At 39.8% G+C, this 18,211-nt stretch overlaps 2 protein-coding genes across 3 annotated transcripts in view; both read right to left on the bottom strand.

Annotated features, from left to right (window-relative positions):
* LOC124392726 (protein diaphanous homolog 1) overlaps window positions 1-7,383 on the bottom strand; it is a 129,712-nt gene extending 122,329 nt beyond the window's left edge. For both annotated transcript variants that reach the window (XM_046859899.1, XM_046859900.1), the window contains exon 1: window positions 6,613-7,383. In XM_046859899.1, coding sequence (XP_046715855.1) covers window positions 6,613-6,732 — 120 coding nt within the window. In that variant the 5' untranslated portion in view covers window positions 6,733-7,383. The remainder of the gene's footprint in view (window positions 1-6,612) is intronic.
* Window positions 7,384-11,476: 4,093 nt separating this feature from the next.
* LOC124392727 (small integral membrane protein 32-like) lies at window positions 11,477-12,906 on the bottom strand. The gene has a single exon (XM_046859901.1). The coding sequence runs from the start codon at window positions 12,103-12,105 to the stop codon at window positions 11,767-11,769; it is 339 nt and encodes a 112-aa protein (XP_046715857.1). The 5' UTR covers window positions 12,106-12,906; the 3' UTR covers window positions 11,477-11,766.
* Between the last annotated feature and the right edge of the window lie 5,305 nt (window positions 12,907-18,211).

The raw sequence follows: 18,211 nt of genomic DNA, 5'->3' as shown, positions 1-18,211 counted from the left end.
TCATAATTAACACCGTAAACATGACTGTTATAATGAATGGGTCTAAACTCATCTTAACAGTGGAAAAACGCCTGTTTCTGAGCATATTAAAGCTTACAAGCTTGTTGTCATGGTACCAAGTCTAAAGAATAGAAAATTATGTATATTAAATCAAAAACAATACATATCATACGCATGAGGTCCCAGCTGTGGGGAGTCAGTTATAGCGTAAACAGTATAAATACCTCAGCCACACAGGAAGTTCACTTTGCACTACCTGCTTACATCATAAATCTGTTATACCCCACAGGATTAGAGATGAAACAGGGCAGAGTATAGATCTATATAATTTGTGCTAGGCAGTGCTTAGTGACCTGCCAGAAGCAAATAGGCACGCCCATGGCCAAATTCCTAAGAAGCCTCGAAGAAGCATCATCAAATATCTCAGTAAACAGTTGAGAGAAAAAAATGTGTTGTAAAAGAGTGAGGAGGAGAAGTTAATCCTAGGAGTAAATCTTGAAGCAAGAAGTACGACAGATGCATCGCTGTTAATCAGCTAACCACATCCCATTTCCGCAGTCAGAGCCAATACGCTAAAGCACAGTCACTGAAGTAGTCATGTTTGTTCCTAGTGCAAAAAAATAGGAAGTTTAAAAAATAATCCATATTAAATAAACTCCGGAGTGAACAGAAAACACGACTTTCATTATATCCAGTTACAACTTCCCCAGTTTCATATGGACTGTTTTATTGTTTGTTTATTTATAATTTAAATACAAACCATGTCGCTAAGAGAAAAAATGAAAGCGTAAAGACTTCAATCAGGTCTAAATGCTTTCCGGGGAAGAAAGCATCCTCTTACCCAGTTACCTTGTGCACACCAGATGCATAGAAAAAAATGGTGCATGCTTTCTTTTATTTCCAAGTGCACAGCTAACTGACAGATTTTTCTATTTTGTGGCCAGTCTCTCTAGCAGGTGAATAAATGCTGACCAATCAACTGAAAAGAGAAGCATTTTAACCTGAAGTGTGTGTGCATTTGTGTAAGAGTCAAGAGCACTTTTTTTTCCTCTAAATGAACTGAGCAACCAGATGACCATGAGCACATACGTATCATCTGAACTGGTCGTGGCTGCCCGTCATGAATGCAGTGCTCCTACAGTGATCCTAACAGTGCTGTTGGAGATATTGGATTACCAGTAAATTCCATACATATAAAAAATAATTTTTATATTTACATTTATAAAAATTTACATTTGCGAACTCTGTACTCCGAGTGCAATCTACAATCCTCTCGCTCTCACACACACAAACCAAATTATACAGCTGCACTGGTGTACAACCTCTTCACACCATGCAGCCCAGAGAAGTTATTAATGTGCAGGAGTGTGTTCATGATGATAACACCAAGACTGTTCTGGCCGATTGTTCGCAGCATTATGAATGACATATGCACGCATTATTTTGCAGTCTCACTGCATTGTTTAGTTAATCATTTAGTACAAAATATATATTAACACCCACTCTGCTGTAATCCCCTAACTGCTGTAAAAATACAAAACCTTCATTATCTTCAAAAAGTGGACTAGGAGAGAGTTGAATATTGGTATTACATGATCATATCACTCCACCCCATGTGGAAAAAAAACTTACACTGATCTATTATTACTAATACAGCAAAGAATTTTTGCAGTATAGATATAAATTACAGATGTAGGTTTTGTGTAATGAATGTGACATGCCAGTAAAAACATCCTTTCTACTTTGTTAAGTTAAAAATACTTTCCTTAGATTATAAATCACAGACCATTTGGTTTAAAGAGTTGTTCAAATAATACAGCTCCGCTGCTCAGAAATGCTGAAGAAATGTCATTATGCAAATATCACAATAAATAAATAAATCTGTGTTTCACAGAATATTTTGGAAGTAATCACCAATCCTAATCGGGCCTAAAGCACAACCTACAGCTATTACCATATTTTCCGGACTATAAGCCGCTACTTTTTCCCCACGCTTTGAACCCCGTGGCTTAAACAACGAAGCGGCTAATTTATGGATTTTCCCTGGGTTTTTCCCGGTTTCACAAACTTCAAGCCAAAAAACTGAACCCCATAACATTAGACAAATGAAAGTGCAGAACGGGTTTAGGTGAACCAATGAAATTCTTTATATTAAATCAGATGCGCTCCCACTAAATCGGGCCGCACCACATCATAAATATGGTTGAGGTTCCTCTAACGTTTGACCTGCCGCTCACTCGGATTGTCTACAGGAAATGCGAATCATTCGTCACGCTGAAAACAACCGGGCATGAAAAAACGCACTTCACCTGTGTTCTGAGCTGCACGGCATCGGGAGTTTTTTTTAAACGCACAACGATGCCAAGAGATAAACTCCAGAGAGAGATTGTTGTGAAAGGAAGGAGGAAGACGGTGAATAATTACTTTCTTGGTAGGCTACTGTTTAGATACAAGCCGTGTAACAGGCACTGTCTTTTATTAAAGCCTGTGTAAAGTTCCTTAGTTTCAATGTAGACACCTGCAGCTTATAGACATGTGCGGCGTATTTATGTTCAAAATAAAAATCTTTGAAAAATTCAGTGGGTGCGGCTTATATTTGGTCCGGCAATTACGGTAGCTACAATCCAGGGCAGGCAAAGGGTCAAGTCTGCAACGCCACACAGTTTCTTGCTGCAGAATTCCTGACCAGTATAAAGCAGATCCGTGACTGATCCATGGATGACAAAGCTATCAGAATCTTCAGTATAGCCATTTATAACCACATCAATGAAGCCACAAATGACCTACTCAACATCAAGACAGTGCTGAATTTAAAAACCTGCAAAACTCAATTAACTCATAACACCAAAAAGCCCAGCAAGGGAATCTTCTGAGAGTTTTCTTAGCAGTAGCATGCATGTAAATACATCAGTGAAGAAAACTCGTGAACTTTTAGCTCAATACATTATCTATGAGGTCTATAAATGAAACATGGAGGTCAAATTGTGCAAGCAGCTGCCACTAATATTCAGTCCTTACAGCCTGAAGAGCTGCTCTGTCCACAGCGACCTGAAAGATTCACTACTTTCAGTTAATAGAAAACGCTCAGTTCCTGAGGAAACAGTAAACAGTAATACAAGATATTAACCAACAAAAACACATCAGGCTGCTCTTTTGTTTATGTGGAACCTTTTTCAAAATGAAGGCATGAACAGTTAAACCGCATGTGGACATTTTAACCCACTTCTTGTGTATGGTCTTGTGTAATCTATAGACTGATGCAGAAGTTTTGCACAACCATTCTTTACCCTCATGCTAAGCTGCTCAAAAGCCATCCATTCTCCAGGCACTCATGTTGTGCGTTCTGAAATTTACCACCCTTGACAGATGGAATGTGGCCCTGATACGCAGGACAGCTTGCGTCACACAAAAGAATGTGTTACAAATATGTTGTCTATGTTTGGGTGACCAGACTGTTCAAATAAATTAAATTAAATTATCAAAATGTTGTTCTAGTTTCACTTTGATTAACAGCCCGTGGGATTTAGCCCTTTGGGTCATTTAGTTTATCTCTGCTTAAAGAGCGCACTTTAGTTGTGCTTCCCTGTTCATCCCCACTTTACACTACACTCTGCTCCAGCAGAACAGCCATCGCTTCCGAGCTTCAACGGAGGCTTCTCTGAGAGGCTTAAATAGCCAAACTGATTCTCTGCCAAAACTTTCGACCTGGAGATGAACATTTGCTCCAGCGCCACTACTTCCACGTTGGAATCTTCATTATATGGTATTAAACTTTGCTTGAAGATAAGAAAGGTTCTGTTGAACGTTACAACCTATATTAGAGATGGGTGGAAACGTGTTCTACATGTGCTAGCAGTAACAATGTACTTGTCAGTACAGCACACAATTGCTAACTTCTCACTGGAATAACAAAAGTAGAAATCCAACCAACAAACTAACACCAGCATTGCACCAGAAATCACTAATATTGCAATACTGAATGTGTTCAAGAGTGGAGGTTTAACCTCAGTGAAGTCTTCATTCTTCATTCACTATGTCTTTAATGCTTAAAATATTATTCTTATTACCTAACACTCTAACCAATGATCTGTAAAATTACTTCAAACAGTAAATGAGTATTGTGTCGAGTTCATCAAGAACTGCAATGGAAAAAGCTAAGTGCCAAATAAACTGTGTGGCTATTCCAGGATGCAGGAAACATCTGCTTCACAACCAAGCAGAAAGACAAAGCATGTCTAATGTTTACAACTTAAAGAGAGGATGGGTTTCATTACTACACCATGTCAAAGGCCAGGTGTGTTTGGGGCTCTATGGTAACCTTTTCCTGGCTGAAGATCAGTTTTCTCCAGAAGGAGAGATGGGGAGATAGTGTAACAAGTTGAGCGTTGTCATCCAGAGGCTCGACGCTGTGGTGGAGTGGTTATTTTTAGCCACGCCTGACTCACCACTCCTGGAGTCTGATGTAATGGAATTCCCTCAAAATTTATTACAAATGTGATGATCTTGGGGGTTTATGACTGACTCTGTCTGCATCTGGATGTTAAGCTAAACCGAGTCCAAATTACTCACAACCCTGCAGAATCGGTGACGTGGATGGAGAGGAAATTCATGTGCACTGACTGCAACATAATTTTAATTAATACATAAATAAATAGATTTTGACCATCAGTTGGGCCTGTGATTGCAGCAGTTTCTCAGGGATTCATTCATATCATTTCATCTCTTTTTCCCTCATCAGCTGGCTGGAGTCTTGATCTGAACTCTAACTCAATTGTGAGTTTTAAACATTTTAAAAATCGTGTTAAATGAAGAAATGTAAATGGCAATGTAAATTAACTCACAACCTGTAAGGTTAAACAAAGAAGATTTGATATTAAAATGAGATAATTTAACTGAAGAAGCAGCACTTGGCAGTCAAACAATTGTGTTCAGTGATATTCTCACTCAAAATATACTAGAAACAAACAGACTATTAGTATTCTGGGCTAACAGTTGTTTTGTTTTTGTTTTTGCCTGAAAGACGATCCGGTTCAGAAATCTGGTGATTTAAGAGAGACCAGCATATTTCTATCTTTTGTCCTATAAACAATTAACAAATAAATCTCTGTAATGTTATTCATGTACCTGTAATGAGCTTCTGTGAATCTTGTTTTAGAGTTCACTACTCAACCCTGAATCTTACTACATGATCTACACATCATCCAAGGATGTGACCAGACTTCCAGGAGAAACTGAGGCTCAGACAGGCAGTCAAAATAACAAATTTGTGAAAGTACTCTGTATTCAATTATAAACTGAAACAGAAGAGCTGAAGAAGCATGTGTGTGATGGACAGAACCTTTTCTACTACTGATGCACAATAAAGCAGTGATTGTGACCCCGATTGTGTTGGTCAAATTTAATCATATATGATTCAAAACCAATAGTTAGTCGGGTTAATTAAGAGCACTTAATTTATCCTAGTGGGATATTGTTATTTTTTTGCATATTCCAGAAGCTAAGGTCAGAGTGCATGATCAGCCATGGCACGGTGCACCTGGAGCAGATACAGTTAAATGCCTTGCTCAGTGGATTAACAGTGGCTTTGGTGAGGCTTGAACCCCAGATCTTATGATCAGCAACCCAGTGCCTTAACCACTTGTTTTTAAACCTTCAGTTTTATCATTACTGTAGTAATCTGACTTCTGTCTGTGCTGCATTTTATTACTAAATAGGTGTGTATACGACATAAAGGCTGGGTTCTCACTCGAGGATGAAAGTGTGTGTTTACTGCTCAGACCTGTAGAAGTGTGTCACTACTGTGTACATACACCACCATACATTTAAGCACAATACTGTTTTATACAGAAAGCAAAAATGTGGCTATGTTGGTTATTAAAATGACAATAACCTTCTAAATGCCTGGACCATTCGACACTTTACACATTCCTTTTTCAAGAAAACACTTCAGGGTTATTCAGACTGACAATAAAACGCAGTTTATTTGTTTAAAATATCACCCAAACACTGTTGAGTGTAAAAGTGAGTTTAAAGTGACTGATCTCGCGAGATTTGGCATGTGTCATGGGAACTGAATCGTGATGATCCATCAAGTCTCCTGTCATTCACTGGTTTACTGGGCATTTCAGTTTTCCTAGAAAGGGTTACAAATGTGCTGGGAGATGCTGACCACATGATCTGAAAACAAACTTCACACACTTTCTCTCACCATATCTCTCACACACACACACACACACACACACTTACTTCCTCATTAGCCAAGTCGAGGCACGTAGGAGAAACTACACAACTCTCAGAACCTGTCCTAACACAAACACGTTTGGCTTTTGACGTGTACGAGTAAGTCTGGAAGTTTTTCGCCACTCAGAGACGTGTGTCCGGCTGTCCACTGTCATAATTATGTTGATTTGTGCACTGAGTGTTTAATAAGATTTACCTCACGTCTAATGACACCTTAGTTAGCACGCAGGTTACTTTTGAACTGGCGGAGTAGTTCAGCAGGAGCTCAGAGAGGCAACAGGAAACTGTTTCTCTCTCACACACACACACACACACACACACACACACACACACACACACACACACACTTGTTCTAAAGTGGAGGATACCTACAAATTTCTTTTTGCTGTCTCCTTCATCGTACGTCTTCTTCGCCTTTTTGTCTTTGCCGCTTTTGGAGGACGCGCCGGCTGAGGGAGCAGAAGCCGAGTTTCCGAAGTTTGGAGGATCCATGACTGGAGTCTAATCCAAAACTAACGAAGTAGCCGAAAGCTCGAGAGAACTACAAACTTTTAAACAAAGTCACTAAATCACTATTTATTTAAAAATAAACAAGAACCCTTCAGAGGTAAGCGGGGTTCCGTTGCTGCCCCTGCGGCCTGAAATGTGTTAGCCCGCCGCCCTATTAGCTCCGGCTTTCCCCCTCCTCCCCTCCCCGGGAACAAAACGGAGGGAAATTTGAAAGCCCAAACCCCCGAAACCGAGCGAAAACTTCTCTCAGACGGAACCCAAACTCCTCCACAAGTGTCCCGTCCGCACTTTTAACGACATTTAATCCTTTGAGCGTCGCCTTGCCGCGTCTCGGTGTGTCAGTGAGCAGCTTGTAATCAGTTCGCTGCGCCTCGCCTTTACTCACTGAGCTAGCTTTCTGTCGCGCGCACGCGCACACAAACCGCAACTGCGCGAGAGAGCTCAGTCGCGCGCGCCGAAACGCATTTTATTGTTGTTTATTGTCACTATAAAATGAATGATCATCCTTTCGATGTCATTAGGAATGTTCCGCCTTCTCGGTCATGAATTATTTCTAAGCGAGAGGTAACTTTGTTTCCCAGCCGTGCTGCTGATCCAAGCACCAGGAGCTCAGCACTTCCGGTCTTGAGTAACAGGTTAGCGCGAGGACAGGCTAAGAGGAGGAGGAAGGGCGGGGCCACGTGCGCGCTCCCTGATCACCTGAACCTCCCCTGTGCGACCTCCTCAAGCGTTCACTACATCTAACTAAATATAACCCACTAGTTACTAATCTCATATTATTGTCTTTTTTTAAATAAATGCATGGTATTTAAGTAGATTTTCCACACAAGCACTGTTCTTTTGCCACAAGATCTTATGTCTTATTTTGTTTTGTGTATTCCTTTGTTTTGCACTTCTTCTACACTGGTGTTTACTGTGCATGTTATGTAGTCACTGGACTGTTCTGCTACAAATCAGACTATACAAAAGTAATGACAATGCAAATGAACAATTCCTCAATTACTTAACTAGAGTTTTTCACCAGCTTTTCCACCAACAAACTAGGTCCAAGTTTACCCTAAATACTTTTTAATAAGTTACTGAAATGAAATGAATTTAATCCAGAATGAGACTACTCATCATGAAAACCATAGGAACAGGTTTTTTTTTTTACATAAAACTGCAGGCTGCTCATTTTTGGATCACAGTATCTGCAAGAGTGAAAGGGAAGGTTTATAGGACTGTGGTGAGACCTGTGATGTTGTATGGTTTAGAGACAGTGGCATTGAGTAAAAGACAGGAGGTGGAGCTGGAGGTAGCAGAGCTGAAGATGTTGAGGTTTTCTTTGGGAGTGATGAGGATGGACAAGATTAGAAATTAGTTTATTAGAGGGACAGCGCATGTAGGACGTTTTAGTGACAAGGTGAGGGAGGTGTGATTGAGATGATTTGGACATGTGCAGAGGAGGGACATGAATTATATTGGTAGAAGAATGTTGAGGATGGAGCCACCAGGAAGGAGGAATAGTGGAGGGCCAAGTAGGAGGTTTATGGATGTGGTGAAGGAAGACATGCAGGTAGTTGGTTTGAAAGAGGCAGATGTAGAGGACAGGGGGGTATGGAGACGGATGATCCGCTGTGGCGACCCGTAATGGGAGCAGCCGAAAGAAGAAGAAGAAGAAGAAGAAGAAGAAGAAGAAGAAGAAGAAGAAGACTCTAATTTTAAAAACCATTGCTTCATTTAAAACCATGGACATAGCACTACCTGCAGTTTTATTTCTTAATAAAACACATACAAAGTGCATGTGTAGGTTTTAATGTACTTCAAGGTGATTTTAAAGACGATGAACACAATTGATGCTTTCTCTGTAATAGCCGATATTTAGTAAGATATCATTTTTTAATTTTTTAAAAGTGCAACTGCAACATGGTGGTTTTGAGAAAAATATGCAGATTGATATAAAGAAAAGGCTGGCACTGCTTTCATCTAGTCCAGACTACAGATTAATGAAATATACCAGCAACAGTCGGGTGATTATACAGAGTGAAATTTGAGTTGGATTTGGGCTAATATTGATCACACACTAAAATATAGCAGAAGTTTTTCAAGTTTTAGTAAACTAGAACTTGTTCAGTTCAGAAAGAGAATACTCGCCATGATAACCATAAGAACAGTTTTTATATAAAATTGCAGACTGCTCAGACTCCACTCAACCATGGAGAGAGAACTGTCTGCTTATTTCTTAATACAACACATACAAAGTGCATGTGTAGGTGGGTTATTTTTTTTATTAGTAGTATTTTAAAGATGTAGAACATAATTGACACGTTTTTCTTTCAAAGTCAATATGCAGTAAGCTTTCTCTTTTTTTGACATTGTGGTACTAAGCACAACTGCAGCACTAGTGTTCTTGAGAAAAATACATCGAATGATATAAAGAAGAGGCTGGGGCTGATTTTTTTCTAGTCCAGACTCCAGATTAATGAAATCTATCAACAACAGGGAGGGGATCATACAGATTAAAATCCTCCCTAGATTTGATTTCAATTTGGATATTGAACAGCCCATTTCAATTTCACATTAAAAACATGTCATCGGACTGACAAATACAAAAAGGTTATCTTCATTAATTATAATTCAGTTTTTGCCCTGAGAAAAGAAACCAACAGTAGACAGTGTTTTTTTGGTTGTTGTTGTTGTTGTTACAGCTTAAAAAGAAAATACATAATTAACTTCTTTTTATCTCTTCCATCTACTTGTAAATGTCTGTGCATTAGTCTATTTATTATGCTATCAATTTGTTATACAGTGCACTGCTCAGCCTTAATATATTCCTTGTCAATCTGCTGCTAGACAAGATTGTATCCTTTCTTTTTCACACTATATTAGACAAAATTAAAACAGCTTGTCATGTTACTGAAGCCAGAATGTGCAAAGTTCCTGTTCTGAAGCCTTTTTTGTGTTGAAAACCTTTTTGACTGTTGACATTTGACATGAGACTCTTTCAATAAATATCAAATAAAACTATCTTTCCAGAAAATGTCATCATATAAAAATTACGTTCCCCTAAATGAAAGCGTACTGTATTTAATCCATTCGTGTGAATCTTTTGCTAATACAGGATAAATGTGTTATTATAGAAACAATAAAATATATGTATGAGCGCATTTATAGAATGCTGGAAATGTATATCACAACTGGCACTACTGTCGAAAGAAATCATCAACACATGTAAACAAACATGGAAATGTAAAAGCTGTGAGAAATTGACATTTTGTTACCTAACAACACCCTCAGGGATGCACAAACGTCACACATTAAACATGTCTTTGCTGACTAACTGATTTATAGATATATGGAAATGCCTTTTTTGGCTGAGGCTTTAATTTAAATGATGAGGCGATGTCAATTACTCCAACACACTGTATTTGTAGCATTCATTATGTTATAACTGATTATACAGCAGTCTGAACATATTGGTAAACCTGCATTAGATCCAAAGGGTTTAGAAAAGTGAACACATCTGTTGAATCCGCACAGCTGTTAATTACACAGTGTGGGTGTAATCACTTTTTTCGCGAACAGCTCCCCCCTGTGTGAAGGCTATGAACAGCAGCCAGTGGTTTAAAGGCCAACAAAGGTTCAACTATCCACCTAGTATTGTGGAATACCTCCAACAATCAGTGACACATTATTGGGATTTTTAACAGTTTCTAAAGAGATTATATAATTTTTACATGTTCAACTCATACTGCTCCAAAGCTCAAATCATATATTTTACCCGAATTAGATTTAAGTCTGAAGAACAGTGTGCTGTTCTGCTTCTGGTTATAAATAAGTATGGGTTAATCCTGCCTAAAAGGTGTCTGGCACACTCAGAGAACACTGCCACTCAGCCCATGCAAATCCACTGACATGTTTTCCATGACGCCCTCTTCAGTGTTTGCTTGGAAGATGTGCTGACTCAAGCCTAGGTTTAATTCGGTCATCTTGCAGCTGATGTGATTCAATTGCCTATTATCATGGCTTCTGCACCCATTCCACCCACCTGTGCACAAAACCCCAGAAACATGGATGCTCACACTGGAGCACCCCTTGGCCTCAGCTGACTTCCCTCAGCAGTCAGTGTTCGGTGTTTCATCGCATTAGAAAACGTTTGGTAGGGTTTGTGAAAACAGATACCACACACACACACACACACACACACACACACACACACACTTATGGTATTACGCATGATTGAGTGATGATTGCATGCTTCTGGTTGCTGCAAGATTTTGCCAGATTGACTGCTCCCAGGCACAGTATAGGAGTTGGCCATAAAATTCTGTATCGATTAACTGGTGTATGCACACAATGCCTGAATTTTATGTTGAAACAAATTACATTCTGCTGATGTGCATAAAGATTTTCTGTTCAGATAAATCGAATCTGCTGGAGATGTCAAGACAAGGTCAAGATAACTGAAGTGTCATTGCAATTATATATGCATTCTATTATTATTATTATTATTATTATTATTATTATTATTATTATTATTTTATCCACAGTCCAGATTGAGCAAATATGCATCAGTTGTTGGTCAGAGTTGTTGGAGATGGCGTACAAATAACAGAAAAAAAAAAGTTGAGAGCTCGTGCATTATCTGTAATGATAATAATGACGATAATTAAACTAGACTGATGTTAATTGTTCACGCGTTCAGCTACAGTGTTTATTGTACAATCAGAGCCCTTGATCAACGCAGTTGATTGTACACATCAGATTTAATGATAGATTAAATGCATGCAAGAGAATAACCTGCAGTATATCGCAGTACACACAACATGAGAACAGGTTGAACAGAAACGCATTGACGTTACAGTCCGCGCGCTCATGTTCACACTGTGGACAGGGGGGGACACTTAAACAAGACCAGAGTCGCTTCTGATTCCTCCAAACGGCCGCGTTAATCCACACGGGTTTCCACGGTGCAAAGCGCGAGGCCCGCTTTCCGGGTCTGTCACAAGGCATGTGCGCGGGGCGCGCGGCCGGGCTTCATTTGTACGAGGTCCGGGCCTCGCGCAAAGAGCGGTCGTACGGCGTGGAGGCGAAGAATGAGTTGCGCAGCTGGCAGTTGATAAAGACCACGATTAGCAGCACTAGGAGGAAGAGAACGATGCACATGACCACGTAGGTCGTCAGGTCCGGTTTGCTGAGCTCGCCCTCGCGCAGCGCGCTCCCGCCCGTGCCTCCGCGACCCGCCGGCTTCAGCAGCGCAGACACGCTCACGGGCGCGTGCGACACGTCCAGGGGAGCCGGCGCATGCGTCTGGTTCATGGCATCCAGGTCCCGCGCCGCCGCCGCCGTCGAATTCAAGAGCATTTGCCGAAGCATGACGAAGAAGAAAGTGAAATGTGTAAGCAAATAAATAAAATTGAATAATAAAAAACAAACAAACAAAAATAACCCCCCTTTCAGGCTGTAATCTAGCAACCAAAAACAGACGCAGCAAAGTTATGCTGTGTAGTTACCCAGAAATCCTCATGCGCATTTACGCTTTAGAGATACGTGATGTTCTGCATGTTATACGTTTTCGTCTTCCACGTGTAACTCGTCTTGGGTGCGTCTCGGCCAAAAGCGCAAGGGCCAGGTGGAGTAGACGGGTCGCGGGGTGTGCGCATTTCACGCATCTCGCGCATCTCATAAAACCGGGCGTTTGTCCTTCACAGAGCAGCTTCCAGACTCGCACATCAGACGTCAAAAAGCTCAGAGAAACGAATTTGACTAAAGATGAACAGCTTGTCCATGTTTCCTCGCTCCCCGCATGCTCTGCTCTCACGGATCAGGAAGCTGATACAAAAAAAAACAATCTAGAAGAGCGCAATTTCCTCTCAGTTTCCCCGCAGATTAAAGTCCCAGTGCGTCTCAGACTTCTGCTGGGAAAAATCCGTTCCAGTCACTCCGGGGAAGTTTGCGTGCTTCCACAGGCGCGAGCGCAGTGCAACTCAGGCTAGAGTGTGAAGACTGGAAAGCACAGCTCTGACTCGAGAACATCCTCCTGGGAGAAAAAAAATCTCAATTTCGAGAAATGTCTCGTTTTTACCTGATCCGGATCAGTAAAGGAATTATCCAGCAGCACTTGTTACAGTGCTCGCTCTGGACTCTCCGTGCTGTCAGCTGACTGTGCGCACAGGGAAGCGGAAAAACAGATTAGGGCAGAGAGAGAGAGAGAGAGAGAGAGAGAGAGAGAGAAAGAGGAGGAGAGAAATGGGTAGCCTCGAGCACGTGACGCGCTTCTCCGTCCTCAAGAAAGAGCTCTTCAATTTGAGAGCGCGTGAGCAAGAGAATGTCAGCTGAGTGTGGAATGTCTCAGAAAGAAACCAAAGAATCCAGAGAGCCAAAATCAGACGTGTTTCTCAAAAGATCTGCCTTCCTGAGTTCATAATGGAAAAAGGGGTGTTTTCCCCGACCTCAGGGTTGTACTTTTCATCAAAACATTTCCACAAGACAACTGACTTGACCTCCTGCAATGAAAAAAAATTATGAAGCCGTTAAACAACAACAAAAAAATAGTCCTGTGAGGAGACACAGCAACTTGTTCAAGCTGTTGAAACATTCCTACAGTTCACCCACACACTAGGCTATTATTTCCCTGTCAGTAAAGAGGACAGCTAAAGCCACACTGGCCTCAAAGCTCTTCAGTTCTGGTTATATCTATATACTATATACTATATCCAAATACTACACTCTTTGAATTTGAATGAACAGAGGTGAGATGAGATTTTAAGGGATTGAAGGTCTGAATAACATCATGTCAAAGATACCTGAAAAAACTTTGACACGCTGTACATTATTAGCATGAAATAGGAGACATTTTCTTTTTATTCTGTCTCATAAGTCAGACTCACAGTAAAAAAAAAACCTAACACTCAAGAGTTGTAGTGAAAAAGAAACAGTTTGCAAATTTTGTGAGCAAGCAAAGAACCATTATCTCTCCAAATCTTCTTGAAACCATTTCCTCTGTTAATGTAATGCCAGAGAGTTAGTAAAGTCCATAACATAGAAATGCTACTTCTGCTACTAATGAAATTAATTGAGAGATGTCTTCATTAGTCGCATATACATTATGTTACAGTGAAATGATTTTCCGCCATTGCGGTCAGTCATCATAGAACACCTTTGAGGTGGACTTTTAGTTTTACTGCTGTGCTTTACCTATAACAGTGATCTGAAATAATTACTATAAATCATTTTAAGGATATATAATGCGATAAAAGGGCGAAAAATGAGAAAAAAAATGGGAAATTTGCAATCTTTAATTTCATAAGCACCTGTAAAGCTCATGAGCATCCCAAATTATTCCACAGCTGTATTCCAGATGATAAAAACAGACAGTTTTGGTTGTAAAATCTGATACTGATTTTACTCACTATACTGATGGCTTAATTTGAATGGTGATAAAATTAAAGCATCTTCCTTCAGCTGGCCTGTGAGTGGTCCTCTGGAGTAACAGCAGACCTGCAACAATGTGAATGGTTTATGGCCCATGGATGCATATACTGTCAGCCTAAAAAGAGCTGTTCCACTGTCATCTTTTCCTCACAATAACAGAGGCATACATCAGTGTCACTGGTCAATATTGCAATTCACCTGACAGGCAGCAAAGGGGGCTTAAAAATTACAGACAGCCCCTTCACCCTCACAAAAAAAGTACATATCAGATGTGTTTTGGAACGAACAGTGCAAGAAGGAAGGCTTCAATCTAATGAACAGGTGGCTGGTGAAGAAAGCATGAAATGCAGCACTGTTGGAATGTCCACAGTCTACCTACATTTCCTGAAGCTGGACAACTGATGAGAAATCTGTCTGAAACTGTTAAATCTGAAGTAAAGCAGCTCCGGGTGACCACAGCACTGTGCTCCAAGTGTGCAAGCACCTTGTCACGTTGTGTAAACAACTTACAGGAAAAGCTAAAGCACTGAAACTACAATCTCACAATGGTGCTTTCTGACAGCCTTCCTGCACTCGTATTTACAATGGCTAGTGGAAACCGGGTTTTTATGGAAAGGTAGAAAGCTAAGAATTTCTGACACCTTTTCCTCCAAAGGTCTATTTTGCTCCAGGCGGGTGCTACCCTCCAGCACACTTGCTACTGCATTGACCCACTTTCTCGCTCTTTTGTCCAAATCCGTCTCCTTACATTACACTTTGTGACAAACGAACTCGCTCCTGTTCACTCGCAGGCTTGTCATGGACCTCATACTTGGTGTGGGCATGGAATGCGAGTAAAACAATTAGAATGAAAAAGAGAGTCAGAGAGATGAAGAGTGTTTATTATGCAAGATAAAACTGTAATCATTTTGTTTATTAAAACCTGCAAAGTGTACGAGTTAATATCTACTTACCACTGACCAATACCATGGCATTCATTTTTTCCCCCAGGTGTCTTGTAATTGTAATAGTGTCATTTATTTAATCTCAAATGTATTATACAAGACACATTCAGTTATTGCTACTGCAACATGAGTGCAAATGTTTGCACACGCCATGTTTTTAAAAAAATGTAATCTAGTTGTGTCTTATAAAAACAGAAAATCATTAAAAAGAGACCCTGGCTATTTCTGCTGCCCGACCTGATTTGAAGTAGTCTGTTTATCACACCTGGCTCAGTTGAATGTGCAATATTTAGCTGCAGGGGGCCAAATATCACAACTACAAGATGCCAAAAGCTGCTCAGAGAATACAAAGAATATTTGAAGCATTTATAAAATAAGATTATTCAATTTAGATTGAATTCACATATAATTACTGAGTATTAATGTCTTGACATATTTGACACCACAGTGGTGCTGAACTCATATCTGATTGGTGGGAAGATGTTGATTAATGTTATATAACAGCAAGGTGCTGACAGGTGTAATTAAAATCACAGTTTGTGTTTAATTTGAATATGTTATCGTTTCTACAGTAACAGCTCATTCACAGAGACTTGTATAGCACACACTCAACATAATCTATGACTGTTAATCAAGGACTTTTATTGTGCTTTTATTTATACTAGGATACTATATCCTATTTATACTATATCTGTTTTCCAGTAAAGTATTTAGGAAAGGAAAGTCTGTACTTTCTTAGTAACAAGTGATATTCTTCTCATTATATTAACTTCAAAAGTAAGAAATCAGTGTATGTCAGATGATGAAATAAATGTTCACAGCAGGTTAATCATAAATGTAAACACAAAAGAGCTTGTTTTGCAGAAGCCCCCCAACATCAAAATAAAATACAATGGATTAAAATGCATGTTTGTTTATTGATGAATTCAAAATGATCACCAGCGAATTGCTATAGTAATAAACGCATCAGGATGTTCTGTAATTGGAAAATAACCATCTTTGGTCAAGTCAAGAGTCAAGTCAAGAGTCAAGAGGCTTTTATTGTCATTTCTACTATACACAGTGGTACACAGTACACAGTAAAAACGAGACAACGTTCCTCCGGAACCCTGGTGCTACACTAAACAATAACGTAAAGCTACAACACAACACAAGCTACATTAAGTGCATCGAGTGCAACCTGGTGCAAACAGTGCAGACAAAAAACAGTACAGACAGACAACACAAGACAAGACACATAACCAAGATAGTGCCGACCAGTAAACCTACTGTATACTTGGTTATACAGTACTGTGAACTGTAAAAACTATACCCGGGACTGAATATAAGAACATGGTCCTTGGTATAGATAATGCAGATTATTTTCCTCTAACAACATGCATCGCTGTGATCTCTCATTGTGTATCATTTTAATTTGTAATAACGTGATCAAATGTTTGTAAAATACTAAAACACAAAATATTTTTTAGTTGGAAGCAAATGATTATTATTTTTTAAATACCTAAATATGTTAGGGCTGCTACAATACAAACCCAAAGGTATGCAAGTTACTGTGCTCTGTCTGTCTGTCTGTCTGTCTGTCTGTCTGTCTGTCTGTCTGTCTGTCTATCTATCTATCTACCTACCTACCTACCTACCTACCTACCTACCTACCTACCTACCTACCTATCTATCTATCTATCTATCTATCTATCTATCTATCTATCTATCTATCTATCTATCTATCTATCTATCTATCTATTTGCACTGTGGAGCTTTTCTCTTGTTTCTTCATGTTAAAGAAGGCTTGACTATGCCACACGTAATCACGCAGGGTGACGGGAAATCTCAGTAAACACACAGCCCAAGAGCAGAAACCCAACATCCGCCTACTGGTGAAGGTGAGGAAGGAGAATGCAAGCAGCCGCCTACGTGACTGCCGAAGTGTGGATGAGTGTGAAAGACCTCGGTAGGGGAGCAGCACAGTGATGAGATTTTAAGTCTCAGCTGCAATAGCCTTACTCATTGGCTGGATGCGAGCCACTTGTTAGTCTCCAACTTCATTTTATAAGCATAACTCACTAACCGAAGCGGCTGACTAAATGTTTTACACATTTTAGTGGATGTTTACACCTTCCAGCCTGGAGACTGTCATGTGAATTCAAGGCACGAAAATAGCTTCCAGCACTAGGCTCAATTTCCAGTCACCCCCAATTCTGCCACAAGTCTTTCCCTTTGTAGGCGAAGTCAGGACAACGTGGGAAGAAAAGCAGAAACCGTTAGATATTTGGATATCATTGGACAGAGGTCCTATCGCTCAAGTGCTTCCGTTACCATCGTTTGGTTCCTGAACCAATCTGACACACAGCTTGCTGTGCCAAAACGTTTAGTTTCAGGCATCACTACAGATCTGATGACAGCTTTTAACAAGACTATGCAGAGAAGACCGTGAAGGCCAAGAATCCTCTTGGCGTGTTAGTTGTTCAAACACAGCTCAGTGAAATATCACGGATAAAACAACCTTGACTCCAAGATAGTCACATCACATTTATACAGTAATAAAACTATAACTGAAGCCTGGAGGATAAAAACAATTAAATCAGACTAATAAAGTGAGGGATTGTTATAAATAAACAGGCTAGGCTTTAGAAGAAAGTGTTCCCTGGGGTGTCAAGTGCATGCATATAATTATACTCCTCAACAAACTCCTACTAAATGTACAAAAGACATCCTCTTGAGAATATCACCCAAGTGACAACAAATTTGTACTTGAGCCAAACCCTACGCTTTTGCTTAGATCACACATACATCCAAGAATACTTTTAGGTTAACAAGTATCTATTTGGAAATGTTAAATAGTGTAATAAGAAAAATATTGTAGAATCTGTAAGGTTTTTCTGAAGCCCAAATGATAAAAGATCAACATCATTAACTTATGCTAGAATGATTTGTGTCAGCATGTGTACTTTATGCTTTGTTTTTATTCTAATCCAAAAAAAATAATAAAAACAGGTTCCCTTCGCTTATTGGAATTATGCCCATACACCAAAATCTTAACTTAATGTTAAAGACAATAACTATATGGAAATCATTTAGTATAAAAAAAAAAGACCAGCAGTTTTCCT

Source organism: Silurus meridionalis, chromosome 10 (genome assembly GCF_014805685.1).
Source record: "Silurus meridionalis isolate SWU-2019-XX chromosome 10, ASM1480568v1, whole genome shotgun sequence".
NCBI lineage: Eukaryota > Metazoa > Chordata > Actinopteri > Siluriformes > Siluridae > Silurus > Silurus meridionalis.
This window is presented reverse-complemented; position numbering and strand designations above follow the sequence as displayed.

Excerpts from the sequence above, each read along its gene's own strand:
- LOC124392727 (XM_046859901.1), bottom strand. The coding sequence starts at position 12,105 with ATGCTTCGGCAAATGCTCTTGAATTCGACGGCGGCGGCGGCGCGGGAC.